General features: G+C 41.7%; 1 protein-coding gene across 1 annotated transcript in view; it reads right to left on the bottom strand.

Annotated features, from left to right (window-relative positions):
* LOC146525022 (cystine/glutamate transporter-like) overlaps positions 1–26,087 on the bottom strand; it is a 65,404-nt gene that overhangs the window by 22,726 nt on the left and 16,591 nt on the right. Inside the window, exons 2-9 of the mRNA XM_085175187.1 lie at positions 22,124–22,250; positions 18,853–18,968; positions 14,400–14,525; positions 12,700–12,799; positions 9,974–10,018; positions 9,060–9,183; positions 4,967–5,070; positions 4,243–4,339 (exon numbers count right to left, since the gene is read on the bottom strand). Of these exons, the coding sequence (XP_085031313.1) occupies positions 4,243–4,339; positions 4,967–5,070; positions 9,060–9,183; positions 9,974–10,018; positions 12,700–12,799; positions 14,400–14,525; positions 18,853–18,968; positions 22,124–22,250 (839 nt within the window). The remainder of the gene's footprint in view (positions 1–4,242; positions 4,340–4,966; positions 5,071–9,059; positions 9,184–9,973; positions 10,019–12,699; positions 12,800–14,399; positions 14,526–18,852; positions 18,969–22,123; positions 22,251–26,087) is intronic.

The following is a 26,087-nucleotide window of genomic DNA, read 5'->3' as shown; positions in this document are numbered from 1 at the left end:
GTACCAGCTGAAATTTGGAGAAAAACACATCGGGGATGCAGAGGTCAAGGACAGAAGAGAAGAAAGAAGGAGACGGTGAGACAGCGGAGGCTCGAAGCGAGGAGGAGGTATAAACCGTGTCTGCCGTCTATCGTAATGGGAAATGTGCGATTGTTATCGAATAAAATCGACGAGCTCTCAGCACTGGTACGGAGTCAGAGGGAATACCGAGAGTGTAGCCTGATGTGTTTCACTGAATCATGGACGCACCAGGACATTCCCGACGAGAATGCTTCCGTGGAAGGCGTTGTTGTTATGTTTATTATTTTATCGTATTTATTATTCTTATGGTATCTATTATGTTTCTATTGTTCAGCACTTTGGTCAGCCTTGTGTGTTTTTAAAGTGCTATATAAATAAACAATGATGATGATGATGATGAAAGGCTTCCACACTGTTCGGGCGGACAGGGACAGCATCGCTAGCTGTAAGCGGAAAGCAGGTGGGCTTGCTGTTTTAGTTTAGCGCTGTTTTAGTTAACAACCGGTGGTGTAACCCTGCCAACATAACAGTCAAAGAAAGGATTTGTTGCCCGGACATTGAACTATGTGCTGTAGGACTCAGGCCGTATTATTTACCCAGAGAATTCTCTCACGTCATCTTGGTGGCTGTTTATGTTCCTCCCTCTGCTAACCCCACAGCTGCATGTGACACTATCCACTCTGCCATAGCCCGGTTACAGACTCAGCACCCGAGTGCCTTTATTGTGATCTCAGGTGACTTCAACCATGTATCACTGGACAATACAAAACCAACATTCAGACAATATGTGGACTGTCCCACCAGGGGAGAAAAATTTTTAGACCTACTGTATGCTAATGTCAAGGATGCATACAGCTCCTCCTCCCTCCCCCCACTTGGTAGGTCAGATCATAACCTGATTCACCTCACCCCCCGCTATGTGCCAATTGTGAGGAGGGAACCTGTGACCACGAGGAGCGTTAGGAGGTGGTCAGAGGAGGCCTTAGTGGAACTACAGGGCTGTTTTGAGGTGACCAACTGGGAAACACTCTCTGAGCCTCATGCCGAGGACATCAATGGGCTTACTGAGTGTATCACAGACTACATAACTTTCTGCACCGACTCCATTGTTCCAGCTCAGACTGTTCATTGTTACCCAAATAACAAGCCGTGGGTGACTAAGGACATCAAAGCCCTCCTCAACAACAAGAAGAGGGCTTTCAGAGGTGGCAATAAAGAGGAGGTGAGGAAGGTCCAGGTGTTACTAAAGGACAAGATCAGAGAGGCTAAGGACAATTACAGGAGGAAGCTGGAGTGGAAACTCCAGCAGAACAGCATGAGAGAGGTGTGGAGGGGCACGAAGACCATCACTGGATTCAGGCCAACCAACAGCAGGGGGGCTAAGGGAGGTGAGAATGGAGCTAACGAGTTGACACCACAGTGTCTGCTCACCCCCCCCCCCCCCCCCCCGACAACCTCACCTGTAGTCAGCCTGGAATCCAGAGCCACACCACTGTGCCAGCCTCTCTCTTCACATGGCGCTGTTGCCTCCTGTGAGATTCCTGACACCCCCACCCATCACCTTCACTCAATACCAGGTTGAGATGCAAATGAGGAGACTTCACTCAGGCAAGTCTGCTGGACCAGACGGAGTGAGTCCCCTCGTCCTCAAGACCTGAGCCCCCCCTGTGTAGAGTCTTTCATAAACTGTTCATGCTGAGTCTGAGTCTGCAGAGGGTACTAGTGATGTGGAAGACATCATGTCTCATTCCTATTCCAAAGACGCCACGTGTCCTGGATTGTTGATTACCTGACAGGAAACCACAATATGTGCGTCTCCCACAGTGTGTGTCTGACAAGGTAATCAGCACCACAGGGGCACCACAGGGGACTGTCCTCCCCCCTTCCTCTTCACCCTCTACACCACAGACTTCAGCCACTGCACAGAGACCTCCATCTTCAGAAGTTTCCTGATGACTGGTGGTTGGATGCATCAGCAGGGATGATGAGACAGAGCACCAGGTTGTGGTTGACTCCTTTGTCACGTGGTGTGAGCAGAATCATCTGCAGCTCAACGTGGCAAAGACCAAGGAACTGATCGTGGACTACAGGAAGACCAGGAAACACTTGACCCCTGTTTCAATCCAGGGGGTCAGTGTGGACATTGTGGAGGACTATAAACACCTTGGAGTACACATTGACAATAAACTGGACTGGGCTAAAAACACCACAGCACTTTACAGAAAGGGCCGGAGTCGTCTCTATTTTTTGAGGCGGATGAGGTCCTTCAACATCTGCCAGAAAATGCTGAGGATTTTCTATGAGTCTGTTGTGGCCAGTGTGTTCTCTATGCTGTTGCATGCTGGGGGAGCAGGCTGAGGGTCGCAGATGCCAACAGACTCGATAAACTGATCCGTAAGGCCAGTAATGTTGTGGGGATGGAGCTGGACTCCCTCAAGGTGGTGTCGGAGAGGCGGATAGTGTCCAAGATAAGGACAACAATGTTGGATAACACCTCCCACCCACTCCCTGACATGCTGGTCAGTCACAGGAGCTCGTTCAGCGAGAGACTGAGATTACCGAAAAGCACCACTGAACGACACAGGAAATCATTCCTGCCTGTGGCTCCCTGTACAACTCCTCCATCTAACACACTGGTTACTGCAACAGCTACACCCTTTTTGCACATGTTCTTTTTCAGCTATTTATTAATAAGTGACTTTTATGTATATATATGCCTGTATGTATGGTGCTATTCTTAGTGCACTGTAACAAAAAATAATTTCCCCCAGGGATCAATGAAGTATTCTGATTCTGATTTGTATATTGCTCACTTGATGTTTGTAAATAAACCTTCATTAAACTTTGATGAACCCTGAATCCGTTCAGTCAGACTTGACAAAAACTGGAAAAATTGGGGTGTTCTAAAACTTTTGTAGTTTAGTTACTTTCCACTATGTTCCTGCTCCATGATAAACTACAAATTTACCCCAAATTACTAAAATATTGATATTTTGAGAATCAAATTCTAGAAAATAAATCAGGCTCCATCTTATCATTTTATCCTTATCTTAAAGACGCTGCTGGTTGCTAATTTACTTATGGTGGGTAACAAATAAGCAGAACTGCTTTCTTCCATTTGTGCAACATCTCTAAAATTAGAAATATCCTGTCTCAGAGTGACGCTGAAAAACTAGTTCATGCATTTATTACTTCCAGGCTGGACGACTGTAATTCATTATTATCAGGAAGTCCTAAAAACTCCCTGAAAAGCCTTCAGCTAATCCAAAATGCTGCAGCAAGAGTCCTGACAGGGACTAGAAAGAGAGAGCAGATTTCTCCTGTTTTGGCTTCCTGTTAAATCCAGAATTCAAAATCCTGCTCCTCACATACAAGGTCTTAAATAATCAGGCCCCATCTTATCTTAATGACCTTGTAGTACCATATCACCCTATTAGAGCACTTTGCTCTCGCTCTGCAGGCCTACTTGTTGTTCCTAGAGTATTTAAAAGTAGAATGGGAGGCAGAGCCTTCAGTTTTCAGGCCCCTCTTCTGTGGAACCAGCTTCCAGTTTGGATTCAGGAGACAGACACTATCTCTACTTTCAAGATTAGGCTTCAAACTTTCCTTTTTGCTAAAGCATATAGTTAGGGCTGGACCAGGTGACCCTGAGTCCTCCCTTAGTTATGCTGCAATAGGTGTAGGCTGCCGGGGGATTCCCATGATGCATTGGGTGTTTCTTCTTCACTCACTATGTGTTAACAGACCTCTCTGCATTGAATCATATCTGTTATTAATCCCTGTCTCTCTTCCACAGCGTGTCTTTATCCTGTCTTCCTTCTCTCACCCCAACCAGTTGTTGCAGATGGCCCCGCCCCTCCCTGACCATGATTCTGTTGGAGGTTTCTTCCTGGTAAAAGGGAGTTTTTCCTTCCCACTGTTGTTCATAAGGGGTTGTTTGAGTATCAGGATTTTCTCTGTAGTTGTGTAGGGTCTTACCTTATGATATAAAACACCTTGAGGCAACTGTTGTTAGGTTGTTGTTCTATATCAATGAAACTGAATTGAATTGAATCTCTAACCTTCCTACAATTTTTGTCCAAAAAAGTGCAAAAAGCTCAGACAGAATTGTTTTCAGGACTCATGACATCTATCAGCTCATGTTGTCGTCCGTTTCAAAGATTAGTTTTTGTGACCTTTAGTATATTGTCTGAAATGAAATGCTTATGTTAGTAAACTGACCATTATGAGGACAGCTGCAAGTGGAGTGTGTCTGCGGACATGGATCATAGACAAAACCTCAGGGAGTTGGCCTTCACGTGAAGCTACGTAGAACATTCTGGTGAACACACACATTATGACAAAGTGAGGAGAGAGATCATGACATTCACTTGATAATCAACACAGTCACATTGTATGATTAAAATCAGCTCTTTTTCAACATGAAACATATTCCCATGGGCAGTTTTCTCATTCCCATTAACAATGCTTCAAGTGTGTAGGTTCAAAGATTTGAAAAAACAACCTGCTTGACTAACTGTGCCTGCATATTTTACAATAAATGCTAGTTTACAAAAAAAAGAAAAAGATACAGGTGTCCTTTGTTTCCCTCTCTGAGTAGTTCAGATTTTACTTGCTGGTTAATGTGACACTCTGAAAATTCCTTGATTAGGTTTAGGAAAAGTTTAATTTCATTAAATCATTGTCACTTTTGTTGCACCGTAGCACAGATGCTTAAGGACACCTTGTGTGCACCACCAGCAACTTTGACAAAACTGATGTATTTGACACCCTACACATGACACACATACACACACAGAGTATAAGTATACTTAAGTATACTTAATACCACAAATTATTGCAAAATTAGAAACACCTGGTGACTTTTGTTTAACTGCTACAGGATTCTGTCGTGAGCACATAGGCATACATACTCTAGGTGCATTAGCAGTGACAGGGACCTTACCTTGACAGGGCAAAGAGGCCGCCGTTCATGGAGCCGTAGCAGGACAAGGCTACAAATACTGGGACGGCGATAGAGAAGTTCCCCAGAAGCCTCTCTGCAAATGTCTGTGGATTTCACAAAGAGGACATAAAGGGAGACAGATGAGCGTCTGTTGGTCATTTGTTTATATTAAATGTCAGATGGAAAGCAGTGTTCAGGTGACCGGTGTATTTGAGGCTGGCTCGAATAAATCAACTTGCAGGAAGTGTTGACTAAAGTTTTCTAATATTTTCAGTACAATGTTGGTGACGAAGCAGCACTGTGGTAGAAGGAAACAGGACAACGAAACGATGTGAAAACATCAGAGCTGAACGACGGCCTTTCTTTAAAACACTTCATGGAAGATGGACCAGTTGCATCCGAAGCATAGTCAGGCAGACTGTAACTGGAAACACCACTGGATGTAAGGTTACACTTGCAGCCAATCAACTAAACACTGACCAAGCAGGAGCAGCACTCCACCCTTCAGAGATAAGCTGCACCCTTCATACAGGATTCATACAGTAGCATGACCAGTAGGGATGGGTATTGATAAGATTTTCACGATTCCGATTCCATTTTCGATTCTGTTTAACGATTCGATTCTTTATCGATTCTCTTATCGATTTTTTTTTTTAAAAAAAGGAGAACACTAAGGTCAATTAGCTTAGATCTTTGTTTTATATCTTCTCTTTGAACAAGATAGAAATTTAGGAGTAACATGGCCTTACAAACCCAACAGTGAGATCTTAACAGATCCAACCTATGGCTCTTCAATGGGGTGTCACAGGGTCCCCAGGAAAAAAAATTGTGAATGTAAAATAATAAAATAAATATTATTCTGTAGCAATTACACAAGAATATCCAATAATGTCCCTGCCTACAATTAAACACATTCACTTACCGAAAATCGGGGCATCTGCTGTGGCAAATGGGTGCAAGCCTTTGACCACAAACTTAGTCACAGCTCGGTGACATTCGTCTATCCTGCCTGAAAGGAGACGCTACTGGTAGACTGTAGCAAGAACTGCCAGCATCTGAGCCAGCCAGACTCTGTCTGTCTCTCTCATCATGGTCACCTAAATGCACAGTAATGGCAGGTTTTGTAATAAGGCAGATCGCGCTAACATAATATGCACTGTTAGTTGATTATTTACCTGCCGTATTAACGGGAGAGGACGTGCAAACGTTACCGCTGCTGCTGGGTCGAGATTCACGAGTCCGGAGCGGAATTAAAAACACGACATTCATTTAAGGTTATCGCGTTTTTTGTGAACAAATGCTTTTGCATATTCGTAGTGTTTCCTCCCTTAAATGAAATATCTACTTTACAAGTATTGCAAGTTGCCCTGTTGTCATCCGTTCTCGTAAAGTATAACCACACTTTTGAGCGTTTGAGCCGCCATGTTTTCTGCCAGGTAAGCGACGCTCCGCAACGTGGTGACGTCATTCGGGGCGACTGGAATCGATAAGGGAATCGTTTGCAAAAATGGCAAACGATTCCAAGGAATTGAAACAGTGGGGACCGGTTCTCAACAAGAACCGGTTTTCGATACCCATCCCTAATGACCAGAGCTTTGAAGAACTAACAGACACTATTAGTTGTTTGGTGTGCAAGACCTTTGTTTAAAAAGCAGAGGGATTATCTTTAGTCAGAGGAACTAAATGAAAGAGGAACATTTATTTTTAAAGGTTCTGTTTAAATACATGTAGTACACGTTTTTGAAGGACAAAAAGTCCACATTAGTACAGTTTCATTTCTAAACATTTGCTGCACTTATACCTTTGTCCAAAGTTTTAGGAGCCCTGGGTGAACGTTTGAAAATGTCCAAGTTTTTTTGTTCTCTACACCACAATCTTTTGTGGTAGTGTATTGAGGTAAATGCTAAATAAAAAGGATCTTTAGATATAACTTCAGCCTATTCCATTCATCACTCTTCCATTATGTGAACACACCTCTAATTCAAAAAGCCTAAAATGACTAATCGTGCCTCGAGCCAAGCTTCTTCGAGATAAGTTCTAGACACCAGTTAAACTCTGTAATCAAGTTTGAGATGTAAACTTCTGCCCGCTGTCTATGAGAGAGGAAGAACATAGTTTAATGCTTTTATCCTATCACAGCCTTCTAAGAACAGATAAATGCTCTTAACACCTGTCTTAAGGTGCTTTTATCACTCACGGTGCACAGGGCAATAAAACTAACTGCATTACAAAAGACCAGCGATCTCTGATCGCTATCCTCAGTCTAATAAGCAACAGTGGTTATTATTGGGGAATGTCTGTGATGTGATTAACATTAACAGGGCTGGGATGGAACAATCACATTAACAGCTGCTGGGAAGCCAAGCTGTCAGAGACACTTTGCTGATAATGACATGCTAAGTGCAGGAAGGCAACCGCACTGCTCAAGCCAGAAGTAAACACCACGAAGGTGAGACCTCAACTAAATGCTTTCAAATAGCATGCACAACGTTTTACTGCAGAGAGCCAAGGTCAGCCCTTACAGTGAAAAACATTGTGAGATATATCTCACTATCAAATAAGGAGCCACTGCCATAATTTCAGCTTAATATAAGCTACTGATATCACATATAACATAACAAAGTTTTGCTTTTCTCGTTGCTTCATTGAACTTTCCCTGTTCCTGCACACTGCCTGTCTGTGACAAGTTTTTGTTATAGCCCATATAGGTTGGCTTCACATTTCCTGATTAGTTTAACAGTAACTGCAAAAAGCCTTCAAAGTAGTTTTTCTGATTTTTAGAGAGATAGGGTTACCATAACAGATTAATTTATTAGAACAACTTAGCTTCCAAATCCACTGTCCTTATGACAACAAACACAAAGCTGCAGTCATGGGATCTTCCACTGTGTGGCCAACTGAATGCTCAGAAATAGAGCTACATAGCGTTCCCAATAGTGGTGAGGATTCAGACACAAAATAGCCCCCAAAAGTTTCTAGTTCATACAATAGTTGCCCAGCAGGGAATTACCCTGATGGCGTCTTCCTGCTTTGCAGATACCTTGCAGTCTGGAAATGGCTTATTTAATGAGTTACAGTTGCAGTTTTGCCGCTGTTTACGTTCAGTTCTGCCATCGTGGATTGTGGCTACTCTGACTTTACGAGTGGGAAGTTGATGAGTTATTCCAGATTCACATTTCAACTGGGAACTTGGAAATTCTGACTTGGGAAGGTGGTAGAAATACACCCTATTTCTACCACCTTGATGCTGATTGCCGTTTTACAACACTTGTTTAAACAGCTCTGAATTTTTGTGACTGTTAGTTATTTGTGTTTACCCAAAGCAATGCCACAAAATGTAGTTCTTTGATGATTCTAGTAAATCGTGAGCTTTTGATCTATGTTTTTATGTGTAAATTGTTACATTTTGTTCAGGCATAGATGTCTCTTGTCTCTCATTTACATATTTCTGTAAGTTATTTTTTTCTGCTGAATATTTTGCTTTATGACCAAATTGTCAACAAAGTTAATAGCATTGCTTATTTATTACTGATTAGCCAGTCAGATTATTAGCCAATTGGGATGCTTTACAAAGCTCTACAGAATATATATTTTTTAGATGAGGGGATGTTTGCATTGTCTGCTCTATGTCAATCCTTCTTACCCATAACATCCCTATCTGTGCACAGGCATGTTACGGTACATGCAGAGCTCAGGACAGAAACAATAATATGGGTCTATAAATGAATGACTGTGCTATAATAAATGCACTGTCACAAAATCTATTCATTCTTTCCCAAACACACATCATCACTAGTGCTTTAAGGTAGAATCATTTTCACTACAGATGTATTTAGTTACATTATAATTATACACTGAGCTGATACAGATATTTTGTGAATAAGAGACATGGGTGAGGGGTCCCACTTTGAGTGTGTATGGCCTTGATTGAGGATTCATGGGGGGAAACGTACATTTATAACGTTGTGTTGCTGTTTTACTGTTGTTGGTTTTTGCTTTTTTATTTTAATCCTAATACAATATTTAAAGCAGACTGATAAGTGACAGTTACTTTTAAAGGTTCAGTACTTACACTGTTTTTCTAAGTACTTACCACAGCAACAGCTGACGAGGCCAGGAGCTCCTCAGCTGACATTACAGTGTAGTATGCCACATTGGTGAGCACATAGCAAGAAATCACAATTGCCGTGGAGATACAGATGGCGAGTGGAACAGTCCTGAGGGCCGGAGGAAGCACACTGTTAGGCACTTGCAAGACTTACTCGTCCTTCTTTCCCTTGTATATCTATGTCTGTTTTACTTCCATACATGCTCCACCTACACAGCTTACTAAGAGACGTAAACAGAATGTACCACCTACTGTCAGGCTGGTCAATTCTGTTAGCTACAACAGCTCCAAAGTTTTGCTTTTTGTGCTCATTCTGCGGTAGGCAGCACAAAACAATCAGAGTACTCTGCATTTTTTTGTTAAAAACAGTGAACGCAGAGGAAACGGCATCTAATAATGTTCACATGTGCCAGATATGCCAACAGGATGAATTCACTTCAATTCAATTCAAATCAGCTCAATTCAGTTCAGTATATACTGAATATTGTAGGAATGAAATCACAACAAAGGTTGCCTCAAAGCACTTGTGTTGTAAACAGTCTACAAAAATACAGAGTGACAAAGTGGAACAACAGTAACTCAGCCATGAAGTGGCAGAGCATGTAACGTCACACAGTGGGTTCAGTCAGTTTGTTGATGGACCCTTCCTGTTCTAACATGAGTAACCATAGTAACTGGTAACACACCAAGATGCTGTATAAGGCTCAGGTACAGTAGACACAGTCATTTCACTTCAATGTAGTCACGTGATCCAATGCTGTTTATTAGAAACACTGATCACAGTGAAATCAGCCACTTTTGTCGAACAGATGAAGAAATATGATTCCTTAGATTTTAAATTCTATTATTTATAAATAACTTTACACGACCAGAAGAGTAAGCACATGGATTAAACTTACCTTGCAGGGTTGTCCACCTCCTCTGTCACAAAGTTCAGATAGAACCTGAGTAAGGAAAGAGTTAGTTTATTACCTCCACTTATTAATGACCAGGAGTTTAACTCAGTTTGCTTTCCACTGAAACTTTAGTGCACAGTCCTGGAACATCCTCGGCCTCCCTTGATTCTCCTGCTTAGCTGTTCTGCTACTCTTCTCCATTGTAGGTCGTCCTGGAATTTCACTGCAGACATTCACCATCTGACTAACGTGTCCAAATACTAATGGGCTGTGAGGCCCTTACTCATTAGAGCAACCAGAGGAGAGTGGTCCAAAAAGAACAAACTATTCAAAATATATTATATACCAACAGGTATACATACCCCTGTCTATTTCCCTGCAGCATATACAATGGAAACGTCAAATCTGTAACTATGGCATGAAACATGTGGGGCAGATGATAAGCGCATGCATGTCCATAGATTTAAAATAAACCTTGGTCCACATCTTTTTCTGAACTTCTACTACTTTGAAATTCGTTTTTTAGATACCATGGTGTTCTTCAGAGTCACTGGTCTCATATTTCAGTTTATTCGACTGGTGATGTGTATTTATAATCTGCATGAACTGTTTAAAACTCTCTTCTCCACGTGCCTATAATATCTTCTAAGAAGTGGAGATAAAACATGGGTTGTAGTGCACACTTGGCCAACGCCCCCCTTTCCCACTCGCTCATGTAAATATTTTCTTATGATGGTGCGTATCTCTGTCCCATGGCCGTGCCTTCCAGCTGTAAGTAGCATTTATTGTCAAATTCAAAGTCATTGTTTTTTTGTTTTGTTTTTTCCTGCCTGTCCCGTTTGGATCTTTAGCCATCAGGATTGTTGTCTGAAGGCCAAGAAAGATGCCAAGTGAATTTACTTTACCAAGTGGATCATCATGGTCTTGCCATATTGGTCCATTTGATTGACCGTTTTTATAATTATGTATTTATTTTATTTGATTTTCGGTTGTTACAGACGGGACAGACATGACTGGGGGATAGGACAGGGAGAAAGAATGAAAGAAAGAGAGGGAGAGAAAGAAAACCAGAGGGGAGAAGAGACGGTGAGAAAGGGGGGAAGAAAGAAAGAAAAACAAACAAAACACCTGGATCACCTGTATGGAGATAAGAAAAAACAGAAGAGAAAACAAACAAAAAAGAGCAACATAATAAACACAACACCATCACAATAAACTAGCTAACAGTAGATAACAGTAGATACTAAATATTACATGTTATTGTGCAGCACGCAAGATAGACAGTGCACAATGTGCTTTGAGGCAGCAGCCAAGAAAGGTGTAGTTTGTGTCTGTGAACACCCGTGTGTACACCTGTGTGCACACCTGTGTGGATCAGCATGCTTGTATTCAAAAGGTTTCTTCATGTAACGATCTGCTAGGGAGTGTGGGGAGCCATAGCCCCGCCCCCCAGGGCATGAAGCAGGTATGGAGGAGATCCAGGCCCCAGATATCCAGAGGCCCCAGAGTACGAGGACCCGAGGAGGACCACCACAGGGGCAACTGTGCCACCCTCCTGGGAAGAGCTGAGGAGAGCCCCAAACGAGAGGTCACCTAGCAGCCACGGAGCAGAGGCCAGAGGGGGTTGCAGTGATGTGCCCGCGGGCTCTGCCAGCAGCCAGCTGTGCCAGAGAGGACCAGGCCCAGAGGCCAGAGGCCTGAGGGTACCCCACCCCCCGGAAGGGGCCCAGCCGGGCCACAGGTGCCAGGCCCCGCCAATCGGCCACCAGGAGTGAGTCGGTACATACATGAGCGCCCAGCCCCAGACACCAAGAACCACCAACACACCAATGTCTGAGGGCATCAGCCACCGGCAGGGAGTGTGGTGAGGGGAGATAGGCCCCCATACCTCGGAGAGCCTGAGATTCAAAGTCATTGTTGGTAAGGTAGAGTTCCAACAGATGGAGAATTTCTGCGTTATCCGGGCGCTTGGTGTCCGGATAACGCAGGAAGAAGTTTTCCACCCCGCCAGTCCCATCTGTGTGTTGATGCTTGTTTAAAGACTGTGTATGTCAATTGTAAATAAAAACGATGGATTACCTGCAAGAAGTGGTATGTATCTTTTAAATAACTTGGATGCCTGTTGGAGAGAGATCAATGTATTGTGATTATTGCAATCTGAAACTATTGGTCTCGTCCATGTATCAGGTCGCTTGTGTATCTTAGGCAACAGATAGAATTGTCTCGACCTTGGATCGTCGGATCCTAATAAATAGTCCCGCTGTTTAGCTGAGATATACTTTTTATGGAAAAGCTGTCTGACGATTTGTCTTATTTGAAGCTGTACCACAGGTTGGATAGAGCTGGGAATATTTTTATAGTATTTTTCATCTTCCAATTGTCTATTCGCTTCCAGCCTATACTGCTGCTTGTCCATTAGAACTATTTTGGACCCTTTGTCCGCCGGCTTGATTACTATCTGTCTGTTATTTTGTAATTCTCTGATAGCGCATCAAGTCCTGGATGGTATCATACAATGTATACCACTCAGGTTCCCAGACCGAGGGAAGGATGAGGGGCTCCCTGAAAAAATAATCTTCTTTAAAGTAGTTTTGGTTAGGGTTAGGCATTCATTTTTGATGGTTAGAGTTAGGGTAAAGGGCTCAGGAAAGCATTATGTCAATGGGATGTCACCAGGAGGATAGCAAACCAGACGTGTGTGTATATGTGTGTACAGTGCGCACACTTACCATCCAGCATAGGCGTACATCCCAGAGTAGAAAGCCAGTGGCATACCAGAGAGCTGCACATTACTCAGGTCAAAGGCATTCTCAAAGTGTCTGGTCTCTCCTGCAAGCATGCACACACATCAACTGCCACACTTGCCGTATTGTGCAAGATGTCTTGATGCATTCTCAATCATCCAGGAGAGTAAATTTCCAAAAGTTGATTCTGGTCATCTGGATGTAGCGTCACTCATCCAGGTGACTTCTTCAGTCTCAGCTGACTGCAGCTTTCCCCAATCTTATAAACAGTACATTTGCATAATGTTTATAAGATTGGGGAAACCTGCAGTCAGCTGAGACTGAAGAAGTCACCTGGATGAGTGACGAAATGTTTCTCCCACAAAACGCTACGTCCAGATGAACAGAATCAACTTTTGGGGAAAAAAAATATTGTGCAAGATCCTTGAACCACCCCTCATTTCCTTATATTTTGTTTAACACTGAGTCCTTCAAGCATAAAAACACCATTACAAAGCACTATTTCAAATTTTCCTGGCAAAATATTAAGAAATGAGGGCTTGCTCAAAACCCAATACTGTACATTTAGGTGCATTGATGGGTTATTTCTGTATTTTCTATGTTGAATTCTTAAATCAGTTTAATATCTTTAACAATTGCAATCACAGAAATGATCACAAAGCTCTCTGTATACCTGAGGGCTACTGGAGACACTGGCCTCTCTACATGAACTCCATGGTTGAGTTATTACATTAATTGCAATAATTCACCATCAGCTGTGCAAATGTAGATTTATTTTTTACAATGTGAAAGCTGGAGGTTGCCTTCTGCAGAGGCTTCAGGAGTACGGTGCTTCATTATCTCTGTGCACAAATGACTCAGTAATTACCTTTTGCGTGTCAATGAGTAATTCGTTTTCTGAAATTCGTTTTCTGAAGTTAATTAAGAAATTTCTTTGAATTAATAATTTGTTCACATTAGGAAAATGCTGAGTTAAACAGCCCAAAAGTATAATCAAGTTATTAAAAGTATAATTAATTTAAAGGTCAAATTCATGAAGAAGATTTATTTAATTTATTAAATATGCATATATGAGTTGCAATCTGGGCTTACATTACAGAAATGTGGACAGAGTGAAAAAGATGGATGGAGGCAGCACAGATCCTCTGCTGCTAACATCTTTGTGTGCAACACTTGTTGTGCTTCTGTGCTTGCTCAAGGGACAGTTTTGGATTTCTCTTCATAATATATTCAGTTGTTATCTTTTTTATATTTAAGGTGACTTATGTTATCATTTGGAGACATATCAATAAAACTGAGATAGATTGAATAAATACAACAGATCATGTGCAGTCCAGGGCTTGGAAGAACATTATATACATAATATATACTATATAACTTTACTGTTTTAAGGAATGAATGCAAAGAGCGCTCACTGACACATACAGTATTGCTTCAGAGAAACATTTTAGATTAATAACATTACAGCAAAGTCTGCAGTTGAGAGGAAGACAGAAACTCCACCTCTAAAATCCTGCTGTGCGGACACCAATAAATGCTCGACCTGTAGCATGCTGTGAGCAGGTGTGTATGACATGCAGGATTCATGTTGAACCACGTGCAGCTGAACACTGTGTGCAACCCAGAACACTCAGAGTTTTGGTGGTGGTACGTGTGCAGTGCTAGAGAGGTGTTACTGATGATACCTTTAAAGAGCTGGTACATGCCTGGCACTATTATGATGGCAATGGCCAGCAGCTTGCTGACAGTGAGGAAAATCTGAATCCTGGCTGTCCACGTTACGCTCATACTGTTCAGGTACATAACAGACGCTGCAGAGAGAGGGAACCATGTCAAGCAGTCATACAGTGTTTGTGACCATATTGAAGGCTCTCCATCAACAGAAAAGTCTAAGCTAGTCATATCACATTATCACATTTAGTAAGTGGGATTACTTTCTATGTAGTGACTAAAGATCAGATGTCCCTGAATGTTGTTTTCTGTGCTAACGTCAGTCACAACCTGTGCCTTACAAGAAACCAGTTCAGAATTGAAGGAAAAATTTTGTAAGCTTTTTGATACACAGATGCCTTTAGCTACATTTGGACATGGGGGGCATTTGTTTTTGTCAAAACGTGTTTATATTATATTATATTATAATAATTATATAATATACAAATATATCAAGTGGTGTCTTTTCAGTCTTCCACTTCACTCCAGCTCACCCTGTACTGGGTTACTTGGGCCCCTCAGCCTTGTATCCCACTGACAGGCCTTCAGAAGAGAAAGCAGAGTTGGAGGACCAGGGTCCCTGAGGTAGTTAAATTACTACTTGGTGGCAGAAGCTCTGCATTGGATGAGATTCACACTGAGTTCCTCTATGTTTTTGGACTCTCTTGCATTGAGTGGAGAACTGAGGTGGAGTCTCTGTATTGGCAAACTGTGGTTACAATTGCCATCTTTAAGAAATATCCCCTTTCGAGGATATTTAATGTGCGTCAGCATTTTTTCTAACCATTCTACAAATGTTTTGTTCGTTTGGAGAAGGTATCTGACTGCATCCGTCAAGGTATCCTGTGGCAGGTGCTACAGGAGTATGGGGTACCTGACCCACTGTTCCAAGCCATTGTACAACTACAGCGAGAGCTCGGAAGGTCGCTTTGTTGGAAATAAGTTGGACTAATTTGCACTGGGTGCTCGAAGGCACTAAGGTATTTCTGTGTCACCGATTATGTTCAGAATTTCTATGGACAGAAATTATAGTTGGAGCCAAATTATGGAAGGCTTCAACTTTGGTGGCCTCATCTCTGCTTTTAGTGGCTAAAGTAGTTCTGCTGGCTTCATCAGAAATAGAGCCAAAACCCCTCTGCAATGACAGGAACCAGTTGAGGTGGCTCGACCATCTGCCTAGCACCCTCCCTGACTGGCCTCAAGATAGACCCAGGACATGCTAGAGACATTACATCTCTCGACTAGACTGACAAAGCCCTGATGTTCCCTCAGATAAATGAGAAGGATCAACTAATTCACTCAGCTAATCCTTTAGTTGGGAAACCATGATGCGATTATTTATTCCATCAATAATTTGTTGTGTTGACAAAACAAATTATACTTTATGTTCAAACATTTATGATATAAACAAAATGTCCTACTTTTGACAGAATTCAAACTCAGTTATTTACAGTGCTGAACGTGGGAAAGTTTGGCTGAATATGAGAAACTGAGCAACTATCAGTGTGTAGTGGAGAGTGGAGAGTGGACTTTATCAAAGTAGATGTCTTTCTGAAAGCGCTGTAACTAAGTTTAAGAATATAATCCAGCCACTGTTATCATCGTCAATGCCCTGTACCAACACAGAGCAGAGCAGCTATCTGAACGCTACCCCAACAGAGGTCGATTATCTTGTTAATAATTTCACCTCCTCACTACGTACGACTCTGGATACTGTAGCTCCAGTGAAAACTAAGGTCTCTAATCAGAAGTACCTGACCCCGTGGTATAATTCTCAAACACGTACCCTAAAGCAGATGACTCGTAATCTGGAGAGGAAATGGCGTGTCACAAATTTAGAGGATCATCATTTAGCCTGGAGAAATAGTTTGTTGCTTTATAAGAAAGCCCTCCGCAAAGCCAGAACAGCTTACTACTCATCACTGATTGAAGAAAATAAGAACAACCCCAGGTTTCTCTTCAGCACTGTAGCCAGGCTGACAAAAAGTCAGAGCTCTTTTGAGCCAACCATCCCTTTAACGTTAACTAGTGATGACTTCATGAACTTCTTCACAAATAAAATTTTTATCATTAGAGAAAAAATTACCAATAATCATCCCACAGATGTAATATTATCTACAGCTACTCTTAGTTCCATTGATGTTAAGTTAGACTCTTTTTTTCCAATCGATCTTTCTGAGTTAACTTCAATAATTACTTCCTCCAAACCATCAACGTGTCTTTTAGACCCCATTCCTACAAAACTGCTCAAAGAAGTCCTGCCATTGATTAATTCTTCGATCTTATATATGATCAACCTATCTCTAATAATCGGCTATGTACCACAGGCCTTCAAGGTGGCTGCAGTTAAACCTTTACTCAAAAAGCCATCTCTAGACCCAGCAGTCTTAGCTAATTATAGGCCAATCTCCAACCTTCCTTTCATATCAAAAATCCTTGAAAGAGTAGTTGTCAAACAGCTAACAGATCATCTGCAGAGGAATGGTTTATTTGAAGAGTTTCAGTCAGGTTTCAGAGTTCATCACAGCACAGAAACAGCTTTAGTGAAGGTTACAAATGATCTTCTTATGGCCTCTGACAGTGGACTCATCTCTGTGCTTGTCCTTCTTGACCTTAGTGCAGCATTCGATACTGTTGACCATAATATTCTATTAGAGCGATTAGAACATGCTGTAGGTATTACAGGTATTGCACTGCAGTGGTTTGTATCATATCTATCTAATAGACTCCAATTTGTGCATGTAAATGGAGAGTCCTCTTCACACACTGAGGTTAATTATGGAGTTCCACAGGGTTCAGTGCTAGGACCAATTCTGTTTACATTATACATGCTTCCCCTAGGCAGCATCATTAGAAGACATAGCATACATTTTCACTGCTATGCAGATGACACCCAGCTCTATCTGTCCATGAAGCCAGATAACACACACCAATTAGTTAAACTGCAGGAATGTCTTAAAGACATAAAGACTTGGATGGCCACTAACTTTCTGCTTCTTAACTCAGATAAAACTGAGGTCATTGTACTCGGCGCTGAAAAGCTTAGAAATATGGTATCTAACCAGATTCTTACTCTGGATGGCATTACCTTGGCCTCCAGTAACACTGTGAGGAACCTTGGAGTCATTTTTGACCAGGATATGTCCTTCAACGCACATATTAAACAAATATGTAAGACTGCGTTCTTCCATTTGCGCAACATCTCTAAAATTAGAAATATCCTGTCTCAGAGTGACGCTGAAAAACTAGTTCATGCATTTATTACTTCCAGGCTAGACTACTGCAATTCATTATTATCAGGATGTCCAAAAAACTCACTGAAAAGCCTTCAGTTAATCCAAAATGCTGCAGCAAGAGTACTGACAGGGACTAGAAAGAGAGAGCATATTTCTCCTGTTTTGGCTTCCCTTCATTGGCTTCCTGTTAAATCCAGAATTGAATTCAAAATCCTGCTCCTCACATACAAGGTCTTAAATAATCAGGCCCCATCTTATCTTAATGACCTTGTAGTACCATATCACCCTATTAGAGCACTTCGCTCTCGCTCTGCAGGCCTACTTGTTGTTCCTAGAGTATTTAAAAGTAGAATGGGAGGGAGAGCCTTCAGTTTTCAGGCCCCTCTTCTGTGGAACCAGCTCCCAGTTTGGATTCAGGAGACAGACACTATCTCTACTTTTAAGATTAGGCTTAAAACCTTCCTTTTTGCTAAAGCATATAGTTAGGGCTGGACCAGGTGACCCTGAATCCTCCCTTAGTTATGCTGCAATAGATGTAGGCTGCCGGGGGATTCCCACGATGCATTGAGTTTTTCCTTTCCAGTCACCTTTCTCACTCACTATGTGTTAACAGACCTCTCTGTATTGAATCGTATCTGTTATTAATCTCTGTCTCTCTTCCACAGCATGTCTTTATCCTGTCTTCCTTCTCTCACCCCAACCGGTCGCAGCAGATGGCCGCCCCTCCCTGAGCCTGGTTCTGCCGGAGGTTTCTTCCTGTTAAAAGGGAGTTTTTCCTTCCCACTGTCGCCAAAGTGCTTGCTCATAGGGGGTCATATGATTGTTGGGCTTTTCTCTGTATCTATGAAGCGCCTTGAGGCGACATTTGTTGTGATTTGGCGCTATATAAATAAAATTGAATTGAATTGAATTGAATAATCAGTGGCCCAGTTTAAAATGCTCTGAAATGCTCATTCATGTGAATTTGCTACACTGGAGATTGTATTAGTATGTTGTGCCCTATGATTGTGTTTAGAAGGTTGATAAGCTGAGGATAGTCCTGGGTCTTTTTGTCAAACCCCTCTTCCTTCTCATGCACACTTCTGTCTTCTGCTATTTACCCGAGCTATTTACAACACACTTCACAACAATTCACTAAGATAACATCTGGGCATATTATAACACTCCTTATTACAGTAGCAAAGGTATATACTTAGGCCAATGGCTGTGGCCAGTTTGACAGCCAGGGGGGGGACACCACATGGCATGAACAGAGGTTCCAGGATGTACTGACCAAAGGCCAGAGAAATGACTGCCATGGCTGCAGGCCTGCAAGATGCAACCAAATATGTCAGTTTTTACATTAACATTAATTTATATAACCTTAGGTAACATTCATACGTCCATAAAAGATTATCACTTATGTTTCCAGCCTTGTAGAGTATTTTAGTCACCTTCAACTACAGCTTTGTTTCATTTTCTGCATCTTCACCTTTGGCAGTCTCATCAAGTCATTACAGCAAAAAAGACATGGTTCTAGAGCTAGCACTGAAGGTGGTGACCAAAGTCAAAGCTAATACAAAGCAAATACATGACTTTGATTCATTGCAGCTGGACATGAAACAAAGAAATGCAGTAGTGGATATGGGAAAACAAGCATCTGTTAGATGGCAGCATATTTGTTATATTGTTATATTTGTTTTTGCGATATACATTTTTAAAAGCAAGTGAAACACAAAAGTCACAAAAATGAAATCAAAGGATCTCAGTTTGATGGGTTTTTAACCCAGCATAATACAGCTGATGCTGAAAGATCCAACATGACCTCATAGAAATTTATGAAATATGTGACATGACTTCTTAGAAAAAAATTACTTGGTGATGGTACATGTGTTAGATCATAAATAAGTAAAAAAAAACAACAACGTTTACTTATACAGCACATTTCACAGACTCTGGTCTATTTAAAAGCTTTCTCCAATAAATACGATCGTGGTGATTTCTAAGCTGGCTTTCACATCCCGCTGTAAGTCCCGCTGTAGCAGGTATAACGATGGGAGTTTGTTTGTAATATCAGATGGGCAACTTCCTAGACATAACATTTCCATAATCACATCCTCATGTGTGCACAGTAGTGGGCTTGGTTTCAATATGAATGAAACAATACTGGCTAGTCCCAAAGGCTCAGCTTCTGGCTCATCTGTATTTCTCTCTTCATTTCCCACAGCAGTCACTGCAGCCGGGGAAATCGCTCTTTGTCCCCCTCATTCTTGTTTTCATTCTCTGCCTCCCTCTCTGTTCATTTCCCATGGTTTCCATTCAGTCCTTGTAGCCTGAGGGTAGCATAAGATTGTGCAGCTCCAAATAGCCAGTAGACTGGTTTGTACTGCTTCACCTTGTCTGTGTACACATCCACTTCCATAGAGCATTTTTTCAACTCTGTGGTACAAAGTAAACTTAGTGTCACATGCAGCCATTCAGCCTTTGCTCCCCACCAAACACAGTCTGAGAGATTATGTATACACCATTTTCTTTGTAAAATAGAGACTACACAATATTTGCAACACATTGGGTGACTAGAGGTGTACAAATTGCTTTCTGCTTAGGGATGGGTATCGAAAACCGGTTCTTGTTGAGAACCGGTTCCCACTGTTTCAATTCCTTGGAATCGTTTGCCATTTTTGCAAACGATTCCCTTATCGATTCCAGTCGCCCCGAATGACGTCACCACGTTGCGGAGCGTCGCTTACCTGGCAGGAAACATGGCGGCTCAAACGCTAAAAAGTTTGGTTATACTTTACGAGAACGGATGACAACAGGGCAACTTGCAATACTTGCAAAGTAGATATTTAATTTAATGGAGGAAACACTACGAATATGCAAAAGCATTTGCTCACAAAACACGCGATAACCTTAAATGAATGTCGTGTTTTTAATTCCGCTCCGGACTCGTGAATCTCAACCCAGCAGCGGCGGTAACGTTTGCACGTCCTCTCCCGTTAATACGGCAGGTAAATAATCAACTAACAGTGCATATTATGTTAGCGCGATCTGCCTTATTACAAAACCTGCCATTACTGTGCATTTAGGTGACCACAATGAGACAGACAGACAGAGTCTGGCTCAGATGCTGGCAGTTCTCGCTGCAGTCTACCGGTAGTGTCTCCTTTCAGGCCAGGATAGACGAATGTCACCGAGCTGTGACTAAGTTTGTGGTCAAAGGCTTGCACCCATTTGCCACAGCAGATGCCCCCGATTTTCGGTAAGTGAATGTGTTTAATTGTAGGCAGGGACATTATTGGATATTCTTGTGTAATTGCTACTGAATAATTTATGTTATACTTTGTTATTGCTACAGAAGAATATTTATTTTAAATTTTCACAATTTTTTTTCCTGGGGACCCTGTGACACCCCATTGAAGAGCCGTAGGTTGGATCTGTTAAGATCTCACTGTTGGGTTTGTAAGGCCATGTTACTCCTAAATTTCTATCTTGTTCAAAGAGAAGATATAAAACAAAGATCTAAGCTAATTGACCTTAGTGTTCTCCTTTTTTAAAAAAAAAAATAATCGATAAGAGAATCGATAAAGAATCGAATCGTTAAACAGAATTGAAAATGGAATCGGAATCGTGAAAATCTTATCAATACCCATCCCTATTTCTGCTCCTCCACCAATTACAGCAGCGATGACTTGTGTGATGGTGATGATGTAAAAGCCTGAGATTGAGAGAAATTATTTTTGTGCTGATGTTGTATAATCTAAACTAGAGCACCCAAATGCAATAATATATATAATATAATAGAAATAACACTGTCATTTAAATTCATCTATAGCTTCTTGTCTTTTCTTCTTAAACTTTTTCATCACCTCCATACAACTTGTTGTATTTTGTGTTGAATAAGTCCCTGTAACTGTACAAACACATACAATTAGACAATTTATATAATCAGATTTATTGTCAACACGTGGTTACATGTGACACCCCGAGTCTAAACTTTCAATTCAGTTTTATTTATACTATGTGGTCACTAATGAGCAACAGATCTGTAAATCAAACTGAAAGATAACACTTATAAAGATGTTATGGCAAAGGTCCCATCAGGGTTGATGAGTAACATCAGCTTCCTTTTTGAATCATGTTAATACTCACTTAAGTCCAATATTTGCTCTTGATAGCTTTGTTCTCGGTCTCCACCAACTACTGACCTGTCACTGACTGCATCTGTCTCTCTGTTTGCTGCCGAGTTAGGATTGTATTAAGGCTTTACACTGTTACAGAAAATAGCTGCTTACTGCTGGAACCAGTGACTCTTGCCACCACAAGCAACATCCTTTATATTATACTTTGTGACAAAAAACAATGATTTGTAGAGCTAAAGATTCAGACTTAATTTAATAGAATAGAATAGAATAGAATTCAACTTTATTGTCATTGCACATGCACAGGTACAGGGCAACGAAATGCAAGGCAAAAAGCATTACCTTATAGCAATGAGATCAGCCCATAATCTTATAAAAGCCATCTGAGGTCCAAACGCTTCCATTATGTATGTGTAATGCCCACCAGACTTCTTAATGCATGTTCCCAGTTCAGCATAGGACAGGGCTCCTGCAGTGACAGAGGTGACATATTAATCCCTGCTCAGAAACAAGAGGCTAGATACATACCAGTCCCAGGACTGTTAAACTGTCTCAGAGGTGTACTCTCTCCCCTTTGTGTCCACGATTAGAGCAATGTATTATTGCGCAAGCTGCCTCAGTTCTGTAGCAACATTTTTGAGTGGAAAAAAGCATCACATTTATCCATCTCAGTACAGGCTTGGCAACAGCCATTAGGTATCAGGTGCAGTGGGTCCTGGGTTCCTTCTGGTGCATGACAGTACCCAGCCTCATGTGGCGGGACCATGCAGGCAATTCCTGGAGAATAAGGGAATTGATACCACTGACGTGACTGACCCATGCTTGCCTGAAATAAAAATCCATAGATCACCTCTGGAAAGTTATGTTTCGGTCCATCTGACACCATCAGGTTGCACCTCAGACTGCAATTCAGACCTGGTGTTCTTTGTTCACTGCATTTAGGTTTACTCTCCCCTGTAATTATGTTTCATTCTAGTCAGCTGTGTCCTCATGTGTCTCCACTTCCCCTGATCACCTCATGTGTGTATTTAGTCCTCAGTCTTGCTGTGTTCAGTGTCGCGTCGTCTGTGTTCTCACCTCCATGTTTTCACGGTCAGTCTTTGCAGTGATCATCATCGTCTCTGAGTCTTCTTAGTTTGTCACAGTATTAGTTTTCCCAGTTTAGTTATAGTCTAGTTTAGTCACGCTATCCCTGCTTTGTTTGTACACTTTGTCTTCAGCCATAATAAAGGCTTTCTGTTAAGTTCACTCCCGTCTACTCACTTGTGTACACACCTGGGTCCATCACACACACCTGTGTGTGATGGACAGGTGTGTGTGATGTCAGGTGTGTGTGATGGACAGACCGTGTGTGATGTCACGGTCTGTCTCTGCAGACCGTGACATCAACCATCAGCGGAGCGGGGGTGGTGGCTTACCGGGCTTAAGCCCGGATCATTTTTTCATTTTTTACACTCTTTTGGAGTGTAATTTGTTAGTTAGATGCCTGCCTGACAACTGTATAAAACAAAAACAACACACGAAGCACAGAGCGTACCGTTGTAGATTCCCCCTAATTTTGGTATGATCCGAGCTCGGGCACTAGACGACTGAGCACTAGTGATGGGATTTCCGGCTCTTTTTAGAGAACCGGCTCTTTCGGCTCGGCTCACTAAAAAGAGCCGGCTCTTTTGGCTCCGAACCGGCTCTTCAGGTTGTTTTGTTGCTTTAATTTATTTATTATTAACAACATTATAAAATTGTGCGAAAAAGGAATTACTAATGTAAAAAAAAGTGGTTTTATTTATATATGTTTATATATAAATATATGCGGTGGCCCCTAGAGACAAAACACGTACGAACTCCAAAACACATTTCTAGCATTAACTGAACTTCCAAAACAGAGCTACTAGATCACTTAAATTACACAATTGAAAGCATATGTGAGAGCCAGTTCTCTAAAAAGAGTCAAAAATGACTCCAAGGTTCCTCACAGTGTTACTGGAGGCCAAGGTAATGCCATCCAGAGTAAGAATCTGGTTAGATACCATATTTCTAAGCTTTTCAGGGCCGAGTACAATAACCTCAGTTTGATCTGAATTAAGAAGCAGAAAGTTAGTGGCCATCCAGGTCTTTATGTCTTTAACACATTCCTGCAGTTTAACTCATTGGTGTGTGTTATCTGGCTTCATGGACAGATAGAGCTGGGTGTCATCTGCATAGCAGTGTAAATGTATGCTATGTCTTCTAATGATGCTGCCTAAGGGAAGCATGTATAATGTAAACAGAATTGGTCCTAGCACTGAACCCTGTGGAACTCCATAATTAACCTCAGTGTGTGAAGAGGACTCTCCATTTACATGCACAAACTGGAGTCTATTAGATAGATATTATACAAACCACTGCAGTGCAGTACCTGTAATACCTACAGCATGTTCTAATCGCTCTAATAGGATATTATGGTCGACAGTATCGAACACTGCACTGAGGTCTAGCAGGACAAGCACAGAGATGAGTCCACTGTCAGAGGCCATAAGAAGATCATTTGTAACCTTCACTAAAGCTGTTTCTGTGCTGTGATGAACTCTGAAACCTGACTAAAACCAGGGGCGATTTTAGCCCAGTTTTGGAGGTGCTTCAGCACCCCCAAAATGAATCAAAGCACCCCCAAAGATGTCTTACTTTTTTTGAAAATATTTGCTGTTTGTGGGACACACTACTAAAAGTATAAAAAGCATACAGTACTTAATTGAGATGGAACATTTTAACAACAAAAGTATAGATAACCTCTCCCCCCTCCCAAAATGGTTTGTTCCAGCTCGGCTCTCTCCTACTTGCTTTAGCACCGTTGCTGCCAGAGCGATGGTGGCTGAGACGCAGCAGAGCAGAGGTGGAAGTGCCTGGCTTAAAACAGGACATATTAGCTGCATTTAACTTTCAGTTACTCTTTATATAGTTAGGTAGGAGTCAGACCATGTTTCTTTTTAACTAAAAAACATTACACCAGGTAACCTGCTGTGTTGAAAATAGGGCTGCCACGATTAGTCGACTAGTCACGATTACGTCGACTATCAAAATCATCGACGACTGATTTAATAGTCGACGCGTCGTTTGAAGTTTTGTAAGATCCCAAAGACGCAGGAATAAGTAGTAGGATTTAAGAGTGTAATAACGGACTGAAACAGAAGATGGCAGCACTGCATGTACAAGGATGCCAGCTGCCGTTAAACCCCGAAGAAGAAGAAGGAGCTGTGTCCCAGAATTCATAGCGCAGCCCAGCTCAGTTTCCAACAATGGCGGCAGCTAGTTAGTTTTAATATTACTCTTATTATTCTTTCTGGGTCACAAAATAAACGTTTAGCATATTTTCAGGCGAGAATGTAGCTGTGTAAACCTCAAATATCTGCTCAGTTTATCAAGACACCACATATTTTCAAAAGCACTCCGACGTTTTCGGAGACGTCTGTTACCCACTAGCTCGATAGCTAGCCGAGGGCAAGGCTCTCTAGAGCAGTGAGAACACCGGACTCCGGCAAATCGCTTTCAAACCCACTGCAGTCTTTCGCTACTCAGGTTAAACATATATAAGTCACTTAGATAACTTAAAAATGTTATTGTTTGGCTTTTTTTAGTATTTTATTTGTTCCTGAGTAAATTGGTTAGGCTGAGATTAAAGTTATAGTTTTTACACAGCTGAATAAACGTCAAGCAGACAACTGATTATCAGAAGTGTGAGATGCTGGAGAATTTACTCCGGTGTCCCGTTATATTTTAGATAACAAAGAGTTTATTAAAATTCACCGAAACAATCTGCAAATTTCATTCAAATTTAATAAACTATCATCTTGTCTTTATTTTTAGTTAGCACATACCTTAAACACTTAGAGCTGTAAGCTAATGATAGTTATATGAGAGCAGATGCTGCTGGTGCAATAAGCTGTACGCTGTACATCCAATGTGTAAGATATGTTTGCACTGATTGCCGATCACGCTTCAACTGAGTCGTCCTCGGTCAGAAGGAATGGTACTCCACAGTGATGTAGTTCCAATAACTTTAATAAGGAGATGGCAGATGAAATCAACAGGACGTATAGCGTTGGTAGGGAAGCGATTGCATTACAGGATTCACATGCAGGTAAAGGGGGTGTGAGTGTGTATATGGGTGTGTGTGTGTGGCCATATGGTAAGCACGCACACAGTATTAGCCCACACAGGAACGCAAGTAAATACGTTACTCCTCCGACACACCTCCCATCTGTGCAGAACTGCGCTGAACACGTTCCCAACCGGAAGTACAGATACCGAGGTGCATCATGGGTAACGTAGT

This window comes from Neolamprologus multifasciatus, chromosome 2, assembly GCF_963576455.1.
Source record: "Neolamprologus multifasciatus chromosome 2, fNeoMul1.2, whole genome shotgun sequence".
NCBI lineage: Eukaryota > Metazoa > Chordata > Actinopteri > Cichliformes > Cichlidae > Neolamprologus > Neolamprologus multifasciatus.
The sequence above is the reverse complement of the archived record's forward strand: the minus strand, read 5'-3'. Positions and strand labels throughout refer to the sequence as shown.